This window comes from Poecilia mexicana, unplaced genomic scaffold (assembly GCF_051168715.1).
Source record: "Poecilia mexicana isolate PSO_F unplaced genomic scaffold, ASM5116871v1 scaffold_22, whole genome shotgun sequence".
Classification (NCBI taxonomy): domain Eukaryota; kingdom Metazoa; phylum Chordata; class Actinopteri; order Cyprinodontiformes; family Poeciliidae; genus Poecilia; species Poecilia mexicana.
Window position 1 is genome coordinate 7,844,803 of NW_028263391.1, and position 21,068 is coordinate 7,865,870.

The 21,068-nt window shown below is 40.4% G+C and overlaps 1 protein-coding gene across 2 annotated transcripts in view; it reads right to left on the bottom strand.

The window, feature by feature from the left end:
• Positions 1-2,984: 2,984 nt before the first annotated feature.
• The window catches only part of mta1 (metastasis associated 1), a 44,549-nt gene continuing 26,465 nt past the window's right edge, over positions 2,985-21,068 (bottom strand). The window contains exons 4-18 of one of the 2 annotated variants that reach the window (XM_014988795.2): positions 18,211-18,337; positions 16,526-16,589; positions 15,359-15,476; positions 14,104-14,206; positions 12,430-12,529; positions 12,120-12,308; positions 10,986-11,060; positions 10,808-10,866; positions 9,523-9,659; positions 9,206-9,357; positions 8,001-8,190; positions 7,809-7,898; positions 6,957-7,112; positions 5,118-5,267; positions 2,985-3,947 (exon numbers count right to left, since the gene is read on the bottom strand). In XM_014988795.2, the coding sequence (XP_014844281.2) occupies positions 5,158-5,267; positions 6,957-7,112; positions 7,809-7,898; positions 8,001-8,190; positions 9,206-9,357; positions 9,523-9,659; positions 10,808-10,866; positions 10,986-11,060; positions 12,120-12,308; positions 12,430-12,529; positions 14,104-14,206; positions 15,359-15,476; positions 16,526-16,589; positions 18,211-18,337 (1,670 nt within the window). In that variant the 3' untranslated portion in view covers positions 2,985-3,947; positions 5,118-5,157. Of the gene's footprint in view, positions 3,951-5,117; positions 5,268-6,956; positions 7,113-7,808; positions 7,899-8,000; positions 8,191-9,205; positions 9,358-9,522; positions 9,660-10,807; positions 10,867-10,985; positions 11,061-12,119; positions 12,309-12,429; positions 12,530-14,103; positions 14,207-15,358; positions 15,477-16,525; positions 16,590-18,210; positions 18,338-21,068 lie in introns of both variants that reach the window. The other variant, XM_014988794.2, reaches the window with a different exon arrangement.

The following is a 21,068-nucleotide window of genomic DNA, read 5'->3' on the forward strand; positions in this document are numbered from 1 at the left end:
TATGCGAGCCGCTTCTCAGTACAACGCTGGTAAAAAAAAAAAAAAAAAAAAAAAAAAACTTTGTTAAAAGTTGTAATGACTTCCCGAAGGCGGAGTTTCAGAAAGAGCAAGAGTCTTTAAAGAGACAGAGGCCCAATTTCAAGGCGTTAAGTTACAAAGTCAAATTTCTTTTAAGTATTTGATATATGCAGCATTTTTACGGCAACATAGTTACTTGATTCTGCTATGAAATGATAAAAACACATAACACTGCCCCTTTAAATAAAAAAATAAATCTATGTATTTTATCTGTACATAAACCATCAATTCAAACTCAACAGTAATCCCAATCTCAATAGATGCATTTAAAAAATTTGGATCTACGATTTGTGGTAAAATTCAAGCATTTATGGTCGGACAACTAAAAGCCCTAACGTACTGATTTCTGCAGAACACAGCCACCTGCTCCACATTACCCAGCCTGATCAAATAAACATCGTGTCCACTTATGACAACATAATATAATGCAGGATGTGACTGGGATATTGACAGTCCTGCACTTATGGAAAAATATACTCGGGAGTGACAGACAGTATATTTACAGACATTTAGTCAAACTAAGAGCTTTCTGAAAATCGTTACGCTGGCCGTCGGAATCGATCAGGTCGTCCATACGAGTGGACTGGACCGGATCGCGTCTCCACGGTGAGCGCCAGTCATCTCCTGCAGCTGCCGTAAATATTGAGCTCCTCCGGCACAGAAACGTCATCTGAGCAGGGATCAGATCGGATTCAAAAAACTCAGCCAAGAAGCGAGTCGATAAGAGATGCGCGTCTCTCATCGCAAAGTTCACTTTCTTGAAATCTGAAAAGGGCCGCAAGCGCAGATAGAGCCGCCTGAGATGACTCAACGGAGAAATATTCAGGAGGTGTTACAGAGAAGTTATCTGACGGAGGAGAAAAAGCAACCGGCACAGGAGAAGCTAGAGCCAACTATGACCCAACGAGTGAGGAAGCGTCCAGACTGAAGATGAATCCGGATGTTACAGAACAGGCTGCAGCTAATCCGTAAGAAAAAGATCAATTATTTAAGTAGTGAAAAGAAAACATTAAAAACAAATTACACTGCTTCTCTGAAAATAAGCATTTGTTAGAACTTCACACTTGACTTGTGAATTAATTATGAATTCTTATGGGCTTACTGTGATCATTTGGTTAAATTAGAGACTACATCCAAAGTTCTTGCACACCTTAAACTCTTTTGTCGCAGCTACAACCTTTAATGTATTTTATAACACAAAGTATTTCATAATTGTAAAGTGGGTGGAATATAAGATACTTTAAGTTCTTCTGGCCAATAGTGTCTTGAAATTGCGACTTACTTTTGTGTTTATTTAGTTTGATAAATTTTTGTGGGTTTTGGAAAGACTGTCAATTTTAGTTTTATTTTAAAAAGTGCATTTTTAACATGACATGTTTGGGCCGTTTCATGCAATTAAGTATTAAAAAAAATCTGTTTTATTTGTGAGAAATATTTCATTTAAATGTTACCTTTATGTTCAATATGCAAATGTTTGTAATGTCCATTGCTGATGTGCGTTTATGTGTACAATATTTAGTTACAAATATTTATTTTTTGTATGTGGTTTCACAGTCGAAGCATCGTTTTCATTTGGCTCAGAGATCAGGCCAAACTACCCGGCAACAGTTGCGTTTACTTACTTTCTCTCTCTGCATAATAGCAAAAACTGCAATGCTCCACTTGTGAAAGTAAATCTGTTGGACTTCTTCTTGGCACTCGGACTCTGAATGCTACACTGCCAGACGGAGGGTTTAAAAAAAAAAAAAAAAAGAAAGAAAAGCAGAGCAATCTGTGAAATGTTCAAAGCTTGAGGTTAGACTTTAATGACCTATCTCTGGTCTAAAGTTCTCCAGAACTTTATCTCCAACCTCTCAGCCGTCCACAGAACAGCTGAATTCACTACACACAAGTTGGACTCTAGTCATTTAACACGGCGGCTGGTTACACTGCACTCCTGACGGAGTAAATGAGATAAACACGAATAAATGCCACCATTTAAGGATTTTTATTTCTAAAAAAATATTTGAAAACCACGTGTCCTATTCATATTCACATGCCCTACTTGGATGTTTGTGATTGAAAAATGTGGAAAAACAAGTCCAAGGATGTGCCAGGCACTGCATAAGCGCTAAGCTGTGGGGTTTGAGGGCGGAGTCTAAAGATGCAGCCCTGGTGTCTGCCGCCTTTAAAAAAAAACAAAAAAATCTTTTATGCTGAAAACTTTAGTGACGCCAAAGTTTGACAGACAAATTAATTATTCTTCATTAAGAAAAAAATGCTAGGCGCAACACAGAGTATGCATCTTGACATTTTTCTTTTTTGGTGTCATTGTAATTTCAAAGTAAGCAGAACTACACAAATACAGAGATTCATGTAGAAGCAAGCATTTAATAAATGTGGCACAAAAAGCCTCTTTTTTGTTAACTCATTTGTTTGAGTATATCCCAAAAAAAAAAAAAAAAGAAAATTAGAAAATAGAAAACTTTTAGGACGCCGACATTTCGGGTCAGAATCGAACCCACGGCTCTCTGATTGCAAAAGAACTACACTTCCACAGGCCTCCGCGTTTAGTTTTCCCTCCAAGATGTAAATACTTGGTTTCTTTGAGTGTTTAGTTTATTGTTAGACAGGTGAAAATGTCAGCTCTCACGTTGTTGCTGCCCGTCGATACTTTGGAGAGCGCTCTAAACAGTCCTCAGGTTCAACGAGCTACAAGGATTCAAATAAACTACAGTCAGAGCGTCGCTTGAAGAAGATACTTATTCACAATCTGGTTGTCTCAGATGATTGGTGGGTTGATTTGTAAACGTGTGTTATGGACGGATGGTGAAATTACATCTTTCTTTCTTCTGCTTTTGTGGAAAAGCCAACTTTGCTCGTGACGTTTTCGACAAATGTACAAAAATAAACACACCGACAAGAGGTTGGACAATGAAAGCAGACTGCATTCCTGCTTTTTAGTTCATTTCAGATGTTTGCTTACAAAACAAAGAACGGCTCGAGCTTTAAATCCGCTCCAATACTGACAACATATAAAGCCATTAGGAATGAAGAGTTGCTGTAAATTTGCATATACCCTGCTTGCATACCCGGTGTGGAGTAGAGGAAAAAAGAAAAAAATTAACACACAAACTCACACACACACACACACACACACACACACACACACACACACACCGACAGCAGCCCGGAGCGGCAACGGTCTGTGTGTGTGTTTCAACACCTCAGCTCTGTGGACGGACACCGAAACAAGAAGAGGGGAAAAGAAAAGAAAAAAAGAAAAAAATCGACATTTTTAATTGCATTACGAAGCAAAGAGATGCCGCCAATTGCTGGAAAAAGTAGAAAGAACATCAAGTCCTTCTCAATAAGTTAACCCTCCTCTGGCTGCAGAGCGACGCAGAAGACGAGTTGAACTCACGTTGCTAAAACAAAGAGAAAAGTGTGTCTCTTTTCTGACTTGATCTTGTTAAAAAAATAATATTAAAACACAACAAAAGATGCAAGTGGCTTATGTAACGTTCCTTCTCCACAGGGGCTCCTCAAGCACTTCTCATGAAACTTTACAAGTCTCCATCGTTTGATCGACAAACAAACCGAGTTATAGTTGGTAAAAAAAAAAATAAAATAAAATAAAATACAAAAACAAAATGAAAAAATAAAACCCCAATAACAATAATTACAAAGACAGTAATAAGTAATGTAAGTAATAAACACAGTCCTGTACAGTCAGGCTCATCTTCAGATGGAGACCTCTGCCGAAGCGGTCGCCTGGTCTCCAGCAGCAAAGAGACACAAACTGACTGAAAGAAAAGTGACCGATGCTGTCGTCTCCTCTCAGCTGCCCTCACTTATGGTCTGCTAGGAAAGCCTTCTCCTTTCTCCCCCTGCTGGAAAAACGAGATAAGAGAGAGCGAGAGAGAGAGAAAAAAAGATGCCATTAAATATCTTTGGCCACATGGGGGCAGCAGAAGCATCGTCTGGCGGAGGCGTCACAGAGGGAAGAAAAAGTGCAGCTGGACGCATTTGAATATCATTAATAACTCAATACAAAGCGTGAAACTAAACCAGATTTTGCAGTAGCAGGGGGACTGACTGACATGGCTATAAATATCCAATTGTAATATTTCATTCAGTTTACTTTTGGATCCCAAGTTTTTTAAAACTTCCAAAGCTTTTTATGAATTTGTTGAATTGTGGACGCAAATATTTCCACTACCCAGGATTCACAGGTGAACGCCATGATTGTGTCACGTATGATTTACTGTACGATGGGATAAACTGCAGGCTGATAAGAAACGAGCTTCATTTGGGAGAAATAGATACCGTTTCTCACGGGAAAAACAGGATTAAATCCTCGGATATTTAATTCATTTTTGATGGCCTTGTCCCACTGAATAATTTTATTAAGAGTACTATAAATTGGTCACTTGTAGATTAGTGACATTAGTTGTAATACTTTTTGACTTGTTTCTTTAATTTTTCAATACTGTCAATTAAAAATCATGTGGTTTAATGTTTAAATTTTATTACATCAGCACATGAATTTTGGCCTTAGTGAGCAAACATTAGCAAATAAACTGAACCAGAAGTATTATAGATGCATATTTGAGCTAATTCAGACGATTACGGCTTACAGCTGCTTGGTGGAGCTCGTTTATCACGAATTACTGCGCTAATGTGCACCACAATTTTTCCTTCCACTTAACTTTCCATAAATAAGTTTGCATACAGCACTCTGGACAGCCTGCTGTAAAGTCTGTTGTATTCCCAGTGATTATGTAGGACATAATGTGGCAATTCTTATGAAATATCGTTTTGTTAGCTTTATGCAAAAACCATGAACAAAAACTTGGTGCAAAGAACATATGCAGTTTCTGTTCTAACCTTACAAAGATTAAAAGGCGTTCTTTTTGTTGCCTGAAAAGGTGTTCAATCTTCAGCTTGGTTTTCGCCTCTCAAGTCAACATTTGCAACACCACCAACAAGCAGACAACCTACTGAATAAATCACCCCTGGTGTTCAAAGTGGTGCAGCAGCAGAAGTCAAAGTCTCACCTCACTGCTGTTTGCAGTAGAGATTGTTCCCACGGAGAGTTCAGTCCAGTTCGTGGATCTCGTCCTGCAAGGACGCCGAAGGCCGTCCCGCATCGCTAACACGCTTGGCCATAATGTCCCACTGTGGAGTAAGGGCTTTGGACTTGGTGCCTGCAAATGGAGCGGAGCAGGAGAGTTGATTCAGCAGATATCAAACACACCTACACACACACACACACACACACACACACACACACACACACACACACACACACACACACAATCTGCCAGTTCTGGAGGGGGAGAGAAAAAAGCTAACCTTTATCTGCCCCCTGCTGGCGTCAAAAGCAACTAATTTCATGTGATCACAGCAGTAAAAAAAAAAAGAAAAAAAAAGAAAAAAGGAAATTACCAAACATTATCAATAGTCAGTTTTTCTGATTTGACTATATTATGGATCTTTCTCTCATTTCTAATTTGTAAAATAGATGCAGAGGACAGTTTATCAGAGAAGCCATGTTTAAGGATCACAAATCTTTGGCTTTATGGATTTTCAGGATGCATGAAGTGAGACATCACAGTTTAAAGATAAAAAATTTTTAAAAAAGGCTTCCTAGATCTTCTTTAAGATAAATTTCACAGTTTCCCTCTCGGATTTTCATATTTCTCAGCCAAAATTCACAGAGTGGAACAAAGAGATGAATGACAGACGTTAGGACTGATATTAATTTAACTTTCCCATCAACTGTCTGGTAAAAAAATAAAAAATAAAAAATCCTTTTAAAAAGAAACTATTTTTTAACATTGCAATAAACACAATGTTTTTTAAAATTAAATAAATAAGAAAGAAAACTCAATCTCAGCTAATTTCAGACTAGTTGGTAAAGCACAATTGAGTATTTATGTTAAAAATAACAAATCACCAGAGTTTAGTTTGTGTCCACTAAATGTGTTCATCTACTATAAATCTCTTGTTTGTTTAGCTCCACGTTTATCAAGCCTGATCTCAGCATATTTAATGTTTTTTTTTTCTTTCCATTTTCTCGCCGATGCAACATTTACCACGGCCACTTTTAACTGCAACACATTTAGAGGAAGTTTAAACAATTACAGCAGCAGAAAACGTCCCACATGAATAACCTGCCGTTAGCCCCCTGCTCATCTCACGACGACGACCTCGACATGTTGGATTCGACCAGACTGCAGCTCCATTAACTACCGATTTAAATAAATGTTAGCACACGGACCCGGCGTGGTTCTGAAGAGGGCTCGGAGACCAGCTGAATCGTCTCGGCGAGCCTTTCCTCGCCTCGTTACCATGACGACATGCGCCAAGGCCTACAGCCGAAGCAGCGCGGCTGATCGGATCTCCGGCTCTGCCTCCTCTCTCTCTGGCGTTCCCCTGATCCGTCGGTGTCACGGTAACCCGACTCCCCGCGTCACACGGGACCACAGCAGCTCCTCGCAGAACCTCCATGTTTAAGTCAGGTGGCGTTGGAAAAGTATTTGTTTTGCAGGTGCACTTAATTGGGCTTTTTTATGTGCTGCATAAACACGACAGATCGGGATTTTGAAGTGGCGGAAGGATTTATTTTTTTTAAACTTGTGCAAAAACAAAAAGAATAACCTCAGAAGTGTGGTGCAGGGCTGAAACGATTGATTGATTAATCGCTAACTGGAGAACGCAGCCTCAAAGAAAAAAACAAACAGAATATCTAACGAGTGTTGATCTCTGAGCTAAACTCAAACTTTTAGCAGAAAGAGTGATTTCAGTGAGGTCGTTACAGTTACTCAATGGTGTCGCTCTGGTTGCAGTAGTTTAGGCTAAAAGGAAGAATGTCCTGAATCGGTGAAACCCACCATCCAGGCCGTTGTGCTGCTCGTAGCTGCGCTTGCCCAGGATGGTGGGCGAGCCGTTGTTGAGGATGGGAGAGGACTTTATGGGCGTCAAGCAGCCTGTTGAGATGGATCCGCCACGGGGCGGCGGGTTGGGCTTGGACGGACGGGGATGTGCTTCTGCACACAGGGAGCATAGAGAAGAAGACATGAGAGGCTTTACTTTCAAACGGATAAACATCTTAAAAGAAGAAAAAAAAAACATTAAATACTGAATTTATCTCTGGATTTGAGAAAGTTTCAACAAAATCAACTCATGCACAACAGATGCATTCAAAAGAGAAACAGGAATAAACAGTGGAAGGAACAAATGCAGTAGGACGCAAAGAGCAAAGAAAGAAAGACAACAGGGCAGAAGTAACGCAGTCATGAAGGAAGAGCGCGAGTGAGGAAGGATACAAGGAAGAATGGAAGGACACAAGAAGTAAAGATGGGAATTATAGGAAGGACATGGGAAAGAAAAGAAGAAAGGACAATCCAAATGGTAAAAGGGCACAAATAAGGGAGTGAAGGAGGAAGGAAAGGCAGTTAAAAAAGGAAGTTAGCAGAGAGGGAAGGATAAGAGGAAGCAAGGGCTCAATAAAGAAAGAGGAATAAGGAAAAGGATAAAAATGGAAAGATGAGGTAGGGAGGAAGGAAAGACAACCGGCCAGGGAATAAAGTCTGGAAGCAGTCGTATTTTCTTAGTCTGGACTTTTCCTGGAAAAGATTGAAATAACATCCCAGACAATTCCAGACTTTCGTTTTTAAGAACAAAACCTTCTCATGCACAACAGATAAGCTGAAACATGACAAACTTGACAGCAGGCCTCTTACCCAAGTACCGAACCACAGACTCCAGAGGTTTCCGCTCCACCGGTTTGAGCTGCGAAGGCTTTTTTGGCCAATCTGGTAACCTCAGAGCACCTGAAGTCAGTCAGCGAAACGACACTCATCAATAACCAAACAAACAAACAAAACGTTTGAATGTGACCAAAGTTTGGCTGCTGGGAACACGAAGCCTCCTACACTCGGCTTTGATGGCTGCTGTGTTGACGGGGAGGTAGGGGTGCCGGGCCAGGTATCGCGGACGGATGATGTCCTCGCAGAGGCGGCGCGCCAGCCGCGTGGCGCCGGTGGTCTGCAGGAAAAACGCCTGCCGGGTCTTGACGGCAAACTTGGGGCTGCCGCTGTGCCGCAGAGGAAGGCCGTGAGGACTCTGGAACGGCAAACGTCGGGTCGGTCAGAGGACAAGGCAGGACTCGGACCTGAAAACGAATGACTATAAAGTGCCAACATGGCTTTGAGGTCAAGTTGTTTCACCTGGACTCGGATGGGTTACTTCACTGCTGCGAGTGGCTGTTATTTTTGAAAATACACAGACGGGATCGGAGAATTTAACAAACCCTGATAGTTTCTGTTGTATTTTTGGCGGCTGCAGCTACGGGAAAAACTCACTGAAACGCCAACTCCCTCGAAATAAAAGCCAAAAAAGGTGAAGCTTTATGCAAGAATCAGGGCTGGCAGCTTCTTTCTAGCAGCAGTGCATGCTCTACTGCAGGCGCAGGCGTACATGTGACGGCCACATGTAGCGAAGAGCAACGTCGGAAACACGAATACAGACGGAGTCGGTCCACTTTTGTCCCCCGCACTGTAAAATTCAAGAAGTTTTCAAGTAAAATTAAAACACTTTCTGCTACGTTTTCTGGCGTTTAGCAAATAGAAATTATTTTGGTAATTATAACTAACCTAAAAGTAAGAAAAGTTTAGTCTGATTTAACTTCAGACAGCGAGGAAAAACAAAAAAAAAAAAAAAAAAACATCTCTGAGATGAAAATGTCTGGTTTCAACTGTAAATAACACGAGCTTCTTTATTTTGAACATAAAGTTTGAGTTCTTTAAAAAAAATGACAGCAAAATGCTTTTAACCGTCTTGTAAAGTCATTCAGTGCTCTGCTGAACCGCAGCGTTAATTAAGTTACTGGTGAAGCCTGAATAGCTGGAAATGTGGATCTCTTTGTGGACTTCATTCACTCCATAGCGACACTTTTTTGACTTTCGGTCGAATGGACAAAGCGGAATTGGGAGAACGAAAACAGATAAAGGAGAGTTTGGGGAGGGGAAAAAAAACTAAACGGAATTTGGAAAATAACCAGCCATTGTTTGAGATGCAGCTAGATGGAGCGAGTCAGGAGGATTTCCTCTGATTAACGGTCCAGGAACGCAGCCGTTACCATGGTGTTGCGGTTGGGCCCCGGCCTCTCGCCGTCCAGCCTTGTGGGCATCTTCAGGCCGCCGTACTTCTTCCAGTAGGTCCAGCATGAAGCGCACAGGCGACACTGCATGTTGGGAGGTCCCCACGAGTACCACTGGTAGGAGCTGCTGGCTACACACACGCACACACACACATCAGCATGACAGAGAACAGACTTTCACTTTCTTTGTCAGCTGATAGGAGAAGTCATGATCTCCTCCATCATAATCATCTAATGTGATCCACAGAGAAGAGAGGGAGTCTGTGTTTTCTTAAAACACATAATAGTAGACTTACTATAGCAGCTTTCACAGGCTCTCCCCAGACCCGGGGTCTGCGTTGAGCCCGGCGGTGCCGGGACATTTGAGCCCGCTGCTCCGTTTAGAAGCGCCGGCTTTACGCTGTTGCTCAGCTGGTTGGGGTTTGGCTTGTTGCTGGAAGTTCAGACGAACAGAGACGGAGTCAGACACGAGAACAACAGACCGTCTTAAAACATGAACGCAGCCACAGACTAGTGGGGGGGGGGAAAAAAAAGGATGGAATGACCAATATCTGACTAATATTAAAGTTTAATTACTGGAAGGGAAGAAATGGCTTCCTTTGAGGCTTTCCCTTACAAAACCACAAGGTTTTCACACACTGGAAGGCTTGTTGGGTTTTTTTTTTCTGGCTCACATCAGTTGCAGCACTTCTTTCCTAGACTTTCTTTTACTTGTCTTAATTCGCATTATTTAACAGATACCTTAATAAGATCCAAAAAAAAAAAAAACAACCCATGATGGATCACGCCACACTTTTACTTCCTCTTAGTTCTTCAAACTCCCTACAGACTCTCAAATTGACTCTTAGCGATGAGACCAAACGAGTCCATCTTTGAAAGCAAGGAGATCAAACTGCAGCATTACGCGTAGAGCGACTCTGAAAGCGGATACTTCCTCTCTGTGTGCTGAAGCTGAAGCTTCTCAGACAGACTCTATCCTCCAAAATGTAGGAAGCAGCTGAATGAGGGATCCTGAGGTTCAGACACAAACTAAAATGTATGTGAAAGACCAACACAACACATTTGGCCTGTTGTAAGGACGTTTTCTACAGGGCAGTGACAAAGTTCAGTGGACCAGAACTTTGTAGTTTTCAGTTCTGCCATATTCTTACATTTAAAGATTGTGAATCGGTCAGAGTTATGTTAGATGTTTGAAACTTGGCATATTATATAACCTAATCTTCCCTTAAACTTCTTTACAACTTTATCTCTGACTTGTCTTCAGTGTTTATTGGTTTTCTATCTCAGTGTTTTCTCTGAGCTGGATTTATACTGAGGTTACACACACACACACACACACACGCTTCATTTACCAATCAGGTGACTTCTCATTTTATTTAGGGGCGACACAGGAAAGGGAGCCAAACACAAGAGCGTGCTACAATTTTTGTTTATCACCAAAAAAGGAAAAAATTTTGTGGCTGCAACTCCAGTTTTGTTTTTTTGTTTTGTTTTGTTTTTTTTAGCTTAGCAACCCGTGTTGCTTTCTTGCTTTGAACCGAAACGTGCAAAAGTCTTAGCATCTGAAGAGAAAGCACTCACTAGTTGGGGATGTAGACCTGCTTGAGTTTGCTCTCTGCCTCGGCTGCTTTTAATCGCTTCTGGAGCAGGAACGGGCGAGGAGGAGAGAAGAGGAACGACAGAATTAGATCCATTCAGCTCCTCGGCTTCCTGCAGCCAAACATCAACGCTACCGAGCTTAAGAGTGAGGACAACACACCTGCTGGACGTATCTGTCTGTAGTCTTCCACATGTAGTAATACTCAATTATACTCGTCAGCGACTTCCAGGGCAGCTGAGAGAGAAGAGGAGGATGAAGGACATGGTCATGTGAACAGCTGATTTTTAAATAAAATCCAATTTGCCACAGAGTTGTTGTTGCTGTGGGACATTTTCCCTCTGGGAGGAAAACCTGAAGATTTATTCTCTGGTTCAGCTGGAGCCGATTCCAGATCTCAAAGTTTAAAACAAAGATGTAGCAAGTTGCAGCCCCACCCATGCTGCTGTTTAAAAAAAAAAAAAAGAAAGAAAGAAAGAAAAAGGTTCAAGTGGAAACAAGAATGAGTAGCACTGAGAGACGCTGGCCACCAGGTGGCGGAGTAGCGCTCACGGTGAACCAACTGTGGATTAGAAACGTTCTTCTCAAGACAAATCAGAAAATGAGGAGCTGCACAGCGTCTTCCTCCCGGCTTCTCAAGCTTGTTTTCAGGCGGATCTGTGTGATCACCACACATAGGATGATCACACACACACACATATATATATATATATATATATATATATATATATATATATATATATATATATAAATAATCAATGTGGCACAACTGCATTTTAGGCAACAAACATGTTTTTTTTTTTTTTTTCTAATTTATAAGAGGAATTTCTTTGTTTTTTATTTGCAACTTTTGATGCATTTCTAAAGCTGATTTTTTTTAATGGTGCAAGTAGTAGTTAAATGAAAAATCTGTAGAATATGCAATTTTTTTTATTTGATTAATTGTCAGAAAAACTGATAGTGTGCTAAAATAGTCATTAGTTGCTGCTCTAATGAATGTTGAAAACAAAGCCTGGGGGAACAAGTTTGAATTTATGCAGGTTACCTGAAGAATATTTGCAGTAAATTAGTTAAACTAACGCTTATTTTTAATAAATTATTTTTTGAAAAGCGCATTATTAAAACTAAAAAAAAAAAAAGAAAAAAAAAGAAAAACATGATGATGATAAATATGAGACCGGCGTCACATGACTGCGCAATGATCAACTCCAGTCTTTTTATTATAGGAGAATAAAAGAAGCTAGAAAAAAAAAAAAACGAAAGTGAGCGATTCTACTTTCTGGTTTCGTCACTTACAAAATCCTGCTGGATATCTGTGAAGTCTTTGCCGTATTTCTCCAGCGCTTCCTCGAACAGGTTGGCCTCGGAGGCGCTCCACTCCTCCATCTCGTCCCTGCAGAGGACGGGCCCGCCCTGAGGCACCAGCGCCGCGATGGCCCGGGTCATGTCGTAGCCGTTGGTGTGGAGCGTGTCCATGGCGTGGAACTGGAAGGAAACCGCGGCGCAGAGTTAAAACGCTAAGCTACCGCTAACGTAACAGCTGCACAGGACAAGGTTGCACGCTCTTAAGCGAGCTAACTCCGAACCCGCTACCGCGTGATCTCACCAGCGTGATGTCCCTGGAGGCGGCGGCGGCGCTCATGTGGAGGCTCGGCTGCCGGACGGAGCTGCTGCAGTCCAACGCTCTGGCGAATGTACCGACCGACCTGCGGGACGAAGACGGCTTTCAACAAGACGCACGACCGCGCTGCGATTGTTGTAGCTACTGGGCTATTATTATTCTGACGGATAATCGGATTAAACTAAATTGGGCACATTCAGATTTTTCATTTAATTATTTAAGCCTTTATTGTACAATATTAGAAATTCATTAAAATGTGTAAACAAACAATTCATTTCCTTTTTCAAATAATAAAAAAAACTAAATTTTATTGCCTGAAATGCAGTAATATAGCTCTTGTTTTAGTGAAATTGACCCAGGCGAAGCTAAAAATCGTTTCAGCCCCAATACTAAACATGGAAACGTTTTGACTATTAAAGGGCGAATAAAACATTTTCTATTGTGGGAAAAAAAAAAAAAGTTCTGATTGTCTTCAGGTCAGTTTTGGCTCCTGAATGTCCAATGTTTATAATAAGTCATATGGATAAGATGGAGGGAATGTTTCTTTATTGCAGGATTTTATTCCAGAAAGACAGTGGCAGGTCCTTTCTGCCAGCGACCGTCAGACTGCACAACAAGCACGGCTCCCCACAGATTGTGTAACAATGCAAAATCACAAGTACAACACCTCCCAACGTGGAATCCCATTTAAGGGACAATATCTGATGAGACTGGAGGCTTCATGTTATGTACAGACGATCTTTTCTAAGAGAAATATTTTATTTTGGAGTTTTTCTGTGAGGTTTTTCTTATTGCCATTTCTCTTTATGTGTTTTTTGTTGTTTTTTTTGTTCTTTTTGGTGTATTTCTTTTATCCAATTTGTTTGTTGATGATGCTAATTTCCACACACAGACAGATAAAAGAGCAGAGGTGTTACACATTTCCAAAGATGAAAGCACTCTCAAAACAATGCATTCATTATTAATAAAATTTGGATACGTGAAAATATTTATTTCTCTTAAGTAAAGATGTTACTCATTCAGTTTTAACACTATTGCACTTATGAATTTAATAAAAATATTTCTGTTCTACTGTTCTAGGTTTATTATTTATTATTTTTTATGCCAAAACAGTAAATTTTGTCCTATTCATTTAACTTCATTCAATCTGAGAAGCACTTTGTATTATTTTTGTTTCTATCAAAATAAAAGCTTAGTAATGGCGTTATTCATGCGACGTATTAACGCTACTCGTAGCGCTTAAACTCAGTTTAACACTACACGATGCTCATTTTGCAAACTTTGTTCCCATTCAGTATAAAATTATGATTATATGTTTACAAAATCTTAATTCTGTAGTATCTCTTCTAAGCTCAACTTTCCACATAATTTCTGACGGAACCAAAACATTTAATCCATTTTTGGTTTTCACATTAATTCAAACCTGGGAAATTTTGACAACAAACGACTTTTATATTTCAACACAGAACTGGAACCTGGAGACAGCGCATGATTGTTCACGATAAAACTGAAATCCAAAACCTGGAATATTTTTGTATCTTTACAGAAGATGGACACCATTTTTAAAACATCTGCCCAGCGTTGGCATAATTATGTTCCTTTCTAATCAGTTTTCTTGTGAGTATTTTTTTTTGTTTTTTAGCGTCATTGTTCACTTACCGAGCCACGACTAAAAACTGGTCGATCTGTTTCTCTGTTAGTGAGCTGTTGGGATCCCAGATCTTCTCTTCTAGCTTTGCCAGGTCTCTGCCGTCCTCTTCGTCTAAATTTACCAACAAACACAGTAAACATAATTTGATTAAAAAAAAAATTAAAAAAACTGATCTACGTGTTAACGTTTTTATTGAATCCAACTTGTTTTCAGCTTCTGCTTTTCTTACTTGCTAAGAATAACAGGTTTTGGCAAAACATATAATGTGTCCACAAAGATTTACATTTTCTTAAAGTATTGAGACAAAAATATTATTTTTCTATGGAATGCTGTAATTTTGGAATAAAATTAAAAGTTGTGGTTATGATTCATTTTCTGTGAAAGTACAAGTTGTGGAAGCTTTTCTTGGCAGATGCAGATTTTGACCAAAAACTTTTTTTTTTGTTTAAACAAGGAGGGTAAATCTGCTGCAGGTTTTTAAATTGAAGTAGGTGGTTAGAAATCTGAAAGACTGTAATTAAACAATTACATAAGCAAATCATACATCTGCATACGTGTGTTAGAGGGCGAGTTTATAGAGTGAAAATAGTAAAAGTGTTTTGTTTTGATGCAATTAATGAATTAGGATGAAAAATAAGCTGCATTTTCAGTAATTGATCAGCCAATCACTGATTGGAGCTGATCATTGGATGATTTATTATGTCCTTTTTCTTTTCTAGCCGTTTTTCGTAGTTTAACAGCCTTACAGGTTGGATCTCATCTCTGTTTGTTCTTTGAATTTTTGCAGCTTTAGTTGTTGGAAACGTGCTACATAAATAAATTTGATCTCGATCTTGTTTGCTGCATCTCTGATTTTTAGCCGTTCGAAAAATAATTGTCTATTTGATGTATAGTTTTCTATGTTTTTTCTTTTTTTCTTTTACACATTAAAATCTGAAAAGTGTGGCATGCATTTGTATTTAGTCTCCTTTACATGTATGCTCTGTGATCAGAGATCGAATGCATTCTGTTGTGACAAAGCGTGAAAAAGTTCAAGAGGTGAACAAACTTTTGCTGGCTGAAAAATTATCGGACAGCGCTGGGACGTCAGTGTTCAGGATCAGGTATGAAAGCAGTTATTTATTGAACTACTGTGCCGTTTGGACGCAGCGCATCAATATTCAGTGGTTAAAAAAAAAGAAGAGAGAAAATATTCCCTGAAGAAAAGAAAAACCTTCTCCTCTTAGAATCTAATGTTTAAATAAACAGGCCGGATTAAACTACCTTCATTCAGGAGGTCGGTGATGTCGGCCTGGAATTTGTTCCCGATGCGGATCTCCCCTTTATCCGCCAGCAGGGTCTTCTGCTGAGGGTCGTACACCAGCGAGTAAAAGAAGGCATCCTGGGAATTACAGGCGGGAGGAAAGTTCAGAGCAGAAGACGGGCAACCGGGCCTGAGAGTGTGTCGTTATTTGACTGCGTGCGTGTGTGCGTGGTTTCTTCGCTGCTAGTCTCTCGTCTCCTCATTACTGTGTGTGAACAGAACATTCTGGGTCAACATGCTGAATAATTCATCTAGAAACAGGAATCTTTAAACTCGTAAGACTCAGACCCACACAACCTCACACAAGCCCGCAAATCTAACACACCTAATCACATATTTAAATCCCATGATGCCGCTGGGCATCCAGCATCTGGGGCTGGATGCGTACCGTAGCTTCACGGTCAGACGCACAACAGCCCGTTCCTCAGGAGTATGAGGCTGTGTGTATAGATCTCATTGAAATTTCAGTCCTCCTATAATTTTATTTCCCCTCACGTGTGCAAGGATGCAATAAATATGAGCTAGTTATAGCAACATATTTCTGCTCTGTGCGGCAGAAACGTTTTTTTTTTGTAATGTTAGGTGTTTAAAGCAACAGGAAACATTTTCAGTGAACAAGATTGTCAATGAGAAACTTCTGTGAGAAATTCTCACTGCCAACGCAGCAGCCGCAGGAAGATGCAAGTTTTTAATAAAAAAAAAAAAAAAAAAAACTTGCTGGGAAGAAAACGATGCATTTATCGGAATAGAATGTCATTGATTGGGTTTATTGTTGGAAAGTTGTTTGAAAATTATGAAATGTTAAAGCGGCGGTTAGAGCTGAGGTGATGAAGAGGTTTTAAAACTGTAAAAAGTTTTCTTTTTGAAATAAACAAAAAAAAAGAAAGATAAAAGCTGAAATGGAAAGGTACTTCCAGGAACTATTACGTATGGCTGTATGGCTGCAGGCGAATAAAACTAAAACCAGCCACAATCAAAGAGTGAAAAAAAAAAAAAAACAAGCTCTGGTGCAAAGCCGGTTTTAAAAATCTTCATGCGCGGTGCATTCTGCTCACGCGTTCCTCAGTTGCACGTTTCTCTGCAAGAATGCCTGCACGCTCTCTGCACATGGACGCACACATACGTACCTCTCTGTCCAGGTAGGACTTCAGGGCTTCAGTTTCATTCAGCAGCGTCACGCAGCACTTCCCTCTGGAGCCGGGCGAGGACGGGGAGGAAGATCAGAGCAGCGAGATGCACGAGATGAAAGAGAAATTGGAGGAAAGGCCAGAAGAAACATTTTCAGTGTCTTGCAAAAAGCGTTCATGTCCCTAAAACATAGCATTGGGTCACGTTAAAACCCCAGACTTCAACGTGTCTCATTTCTAGTAACACAAAGTAATGCATAATTGTGAAGAGGAAAGGAAAAAATGCGACGTTCCGAATTGTGCTTGTCTATCTGCGTTCAGCTATTTTTATTCCGTTACATCTGAACAAAATCCAGGATAATTGAAACTTGTTTAAAGTGAGGCTAAAAAAAATAAAAGTGCATATTTATAACGTTCTTCCAAATCAGATGAATCACGGCGCAGAGATCGGTCAGCGATAGTGTCCATTTGGCTTTGCTAATTGCTACTTTCTAAATTTAGATGATTTCGCAGGAAATTATTAACACCCTTATATCTCATTTGGGAGGGTGACAAACTCAGACAACCTGTGAAAAAGTCTGCACTGCCGTGTTAATCAGGAAGTCTTAATCAGGCTTGGACTGAACCTTTCAGGACTCTTTCAGGAGTAACGGTCAGGATTAGTCTAGAAACTGGCTTCTGTCAGCATTTAGTGCTCGGTTTGCCCATCAGAGCTTCACTTAGTGCCAGATTATGTTAATAAAGCACAGCATCCTTTAACCCTCAGGTGTCTTTAGCCATTTTTTGTGTGTTTTGGACGTTTGGAATTCAATTTTTATTTCTGTAGCGGTCCGTTAGAAGATAAATGTTCAATCCTCTTGAGCCATAAAGGACAAACGCGTCCATTTCCAGGAAATGCAATTAAAAAAAAAAAAAAAAAAAAAAAAAAAAAACATTTCAGATTTTTATTTTACTTTTCTTTTGACAATTTTCTCAAAACTCTGAAAATTTTAACCCTTCATGCCACTGTTATCTATTTAAAAAAAAGAAAAAGTTATGCAAAAAAACAAAAAGGATTCAAAATTTTGACTTAAAATATTACTTCAAGTCACATCTTTTTCAACTTCTTTTTTAGGTCAAGTCTTTTGATCAACTTCAGTCCTGATCATAATTATATATTAAGCAACAATCAGAATTTTATGCCTTCAAAAGTCAGATTGAGATGTTAATATTTTTTCTGAAAAAAAAGAGGTATTTTCCATCTGCCAAATAATAATGATCTGCTTTAGAGCCAGAATGTAGCAACAATTTAGTCATTTGCAGATAAAATTTATGCTGCACAGAATCCCATTAAAAGCCCCAATTTTTAGTCTTTCAGGGCTTGCAAAATATAATTATGTGTATAACCTTAGAGTTTCATTTTCTGAAGAAAAAAAAAAATCACAACTTAATTTCAACCTGTAAGGTTTTCACAGCACTATTTCAGGAAATGGTAATTTATTTTCGTCCTTAATGACTTCAGATGGTTGAAAGTTGACTGAAACCTTTGGGTTAATCAGTTATTACACGGCTGTGCTCAAAAATAAAATATTACAATGTTTTTTCTTGGTTTGATATATTCTAAGTTTATATTTTGTCTCAAAACAAGTTGAAACAAAACAAAAGCAAAGGCGCAGTGCAGCTAGCGAGGCCAGCCGGTGGACTACCTGATGTGTGTTGCTGGTAGGGACTCCAGCTGGCGGGACAGGAACAGCTCTCTGTGCCTGAGCTGGTGCTTCTGCTTCTTGGGGAGATCGGCCATCTCTGAATTCTCCATCTCCTCCTCCAACTCCCCTAAGAGTAAAAAAAAAAAAAAAAAAAAAAAAAGAAAACAGCAGGAAACAAAGGTCAAACATACGCACATCAGATGAGGTGGAACAATGGGCTCCTTTGGGAAAAACAGCAGGAATGGAAAAATCTTTCGGCAGCTGTCGGTACGCCGTCTCAGGTGCACAGCGAGAGGACCTGAAACACGGGGACGCGCACTTGATGAGCCAGAACAATGAAACCCCAACCCCCAGAGGCATGAGCCGTGTTCGCACACACCTCAGACGGGTTTTATGGGAATCCGACTGACTTTGCGTACAAGAATAAGCCAAAAGAAACAAGTTCACGTGTAATAACTCTGCCTCCTTCAGATTGACTGAGGTAACACAGCTGCCGTTTTTTATGTCTTACATGTTGATCACAAAAGTAATAAGCTCAGAAAGATTGCATTGGGTTTTAAAAAAAAAAAGAAGCACAAACAATCTTTGATGTGAGCAGATGAAATTGTAAAAGCTTCCTGTGCAGCTATGACTCACGTTGACAGGAGGTTCAAACAGCAAAAAGGTCTTCTGTTATGAAATAGGGATGATTGTCATGAAGGGGTTAAAAAAAAAAGGTGCATTCACACACCAGCCCTGTTCAGTTCAACTTAAGAGTTTGACAAGAATGTCGGGTTCGTTTGGGGAGGTGTGAATCAAATGCTGATGTGCACCGAAAAGGCAAACTCTGCTCCGCATACAAACCTAGTATTGAACTTCAGCGCGGCTCGAATGCATATGTGATCTAAAATCCAAAAGCAGAAAGTGAACTGCAGCAGTGCATTCTGGGTAAATGCACTGGGTAAATGAATGCTCTAATCTAATGGAAGAAAAGGCCCATTGGTCTTTGACCAATGAGAAAAAAAGAGAAATCCTACAACCGCTAAAATCTGACGCTACTCCATTTTTGTTCACAGTTTGCGAAGGAGGAAGTTGCGCTCACGTCTTCTTTTCAGGTTTTTGTGCCGCTTTCTCCAGTGGTTCTTGCTACAGGGCCACCACCGGCAAATGGGGGAAAACGGGTTTTTCTAAGCGTTTGCTTCGTCTGACAGTGCAAAGTAAAAGCGACCAGCGCCAGATAGCAAATTTTGCAATTTTGGTCCCCAAACCAACCAAGCCTGAAACTGCAGTCGTCATTAAAAGTAGAATTTTTTGTGTTTAACATTGAGAAACCACATCCTCATCTCTCACAGACAGACCCCAAAATCCTCCACCCCTCTTCCTACTTCCTGTAGAAACGCAAGCAGTGCAATCTTCTGGTTATTTTCTACACGACAATTATTTGGTCTGTCCTGCGTTCGTCCATCACTGTGCAGTTTAGCTCATGCACAAAGCAAGACGTGTGCAGCTCTACGGTCAGGAGAAGGATAAGCTAACATCTCTGCAGATCCCACACATCCTGGATACAAACCATTTGGACTTAAACCTTCAGCGTCACTCGCAAAAACCAGCAGCCTTAGGGACAGTTTCTTCCCCCAGACCGTCTCTCTGGTGAACACGTAACAGTCGGAGTGCCCGGATCGATACATCCTCGTCTTCCTGTTTCACAAAAACGCTTTATTTATAAACATTTACAAGGAAGAATGTACTTTGTCTTGTTGGCATTAGCAGCAAGATTGAATATTTCCAGGGTTTGAATCCTGGTGGGGGGGCTTTTTTCCATGGAGTTTGCATATTTTCCCAGTGCAAATGTGGGTTCAACTCCAGGTAGTCTGGCTTCCTGTTGAATTAAGTGGTGCTTCACGCCATAAGGTGTTAGTTTGTGTGTTTCTGTGATGGATTGGCAACCTCTCGCCCAATGACCGCTGGAGAGAGGCACCCCCAGGAAAGAAATGAACTGAATAATAGATCCAAGAAAAAAAAATCACAGTAAGGAGTGGCAAGAATAACAAAAGTATCAAAGATAAAAGGGGAATAAAAACAGTGAGAAATGAAGACAACGAGAGACTGCCATTATATGGGAGGGGGGGAAGGCCTAAGAGAGGAGAGAAGTGAAACGAAGAGCGCCGGAGCAGTCGGTACGTGCTCCAATTCATTTGGAGTTTCATTAGAGGAAGCGAGGCTAAGAGAGAGAGAGATGGAGAGAGGGAGGCTGGAAGCAGAACAAAAGCAATCAAGGGATTTTCAGGAGAAGAGATGTGTGGCCAAAATCAATAAGTACTTCTTCACTCCCTCACTCTCTCTCTCTGCCCAGCACTCGGCGCCCAGCAGACACACCATCAATGCCCAGGAAGAGCAGTTCAGCTCGCTCAGATGGATACACTCTGCATGGGCCCTGCGCCGCCGCCTTCTTCTTCTTCTGCTTCCTTGTGCTGCTGAATCATGTGAAGCACACAGGAAACAACCAAGCCTAATTACAGGAAGTGTTCAGTCAAAGTTCCAACAAATTTACAATTTCAATATTCCAGCTTAAAGTTTTATATTCCAAAACTAAACCTAGACAGGTTTTGTTAGATCTGTGGTCTTCAAAATCATGAGACAACCCAAATCTGACGTTTGCTTCTGACCGAGTTGTGTAGTAAATATATGGGCATTAACGTCTGTATCGGCCCACAGCGATCACTTTCTTATATATTGGTGTCGATGTGTTACAGGAAAAATGTTCCCCCTTTAGGACTAACTATGCGTACAGCTTGGTATCACAACGAAAGCTCATGGACTGGCAGCCATGTCTGGACCGTCTTACAAAGTTGCCTCTTTTTTTCAAATGTACTGAAAAC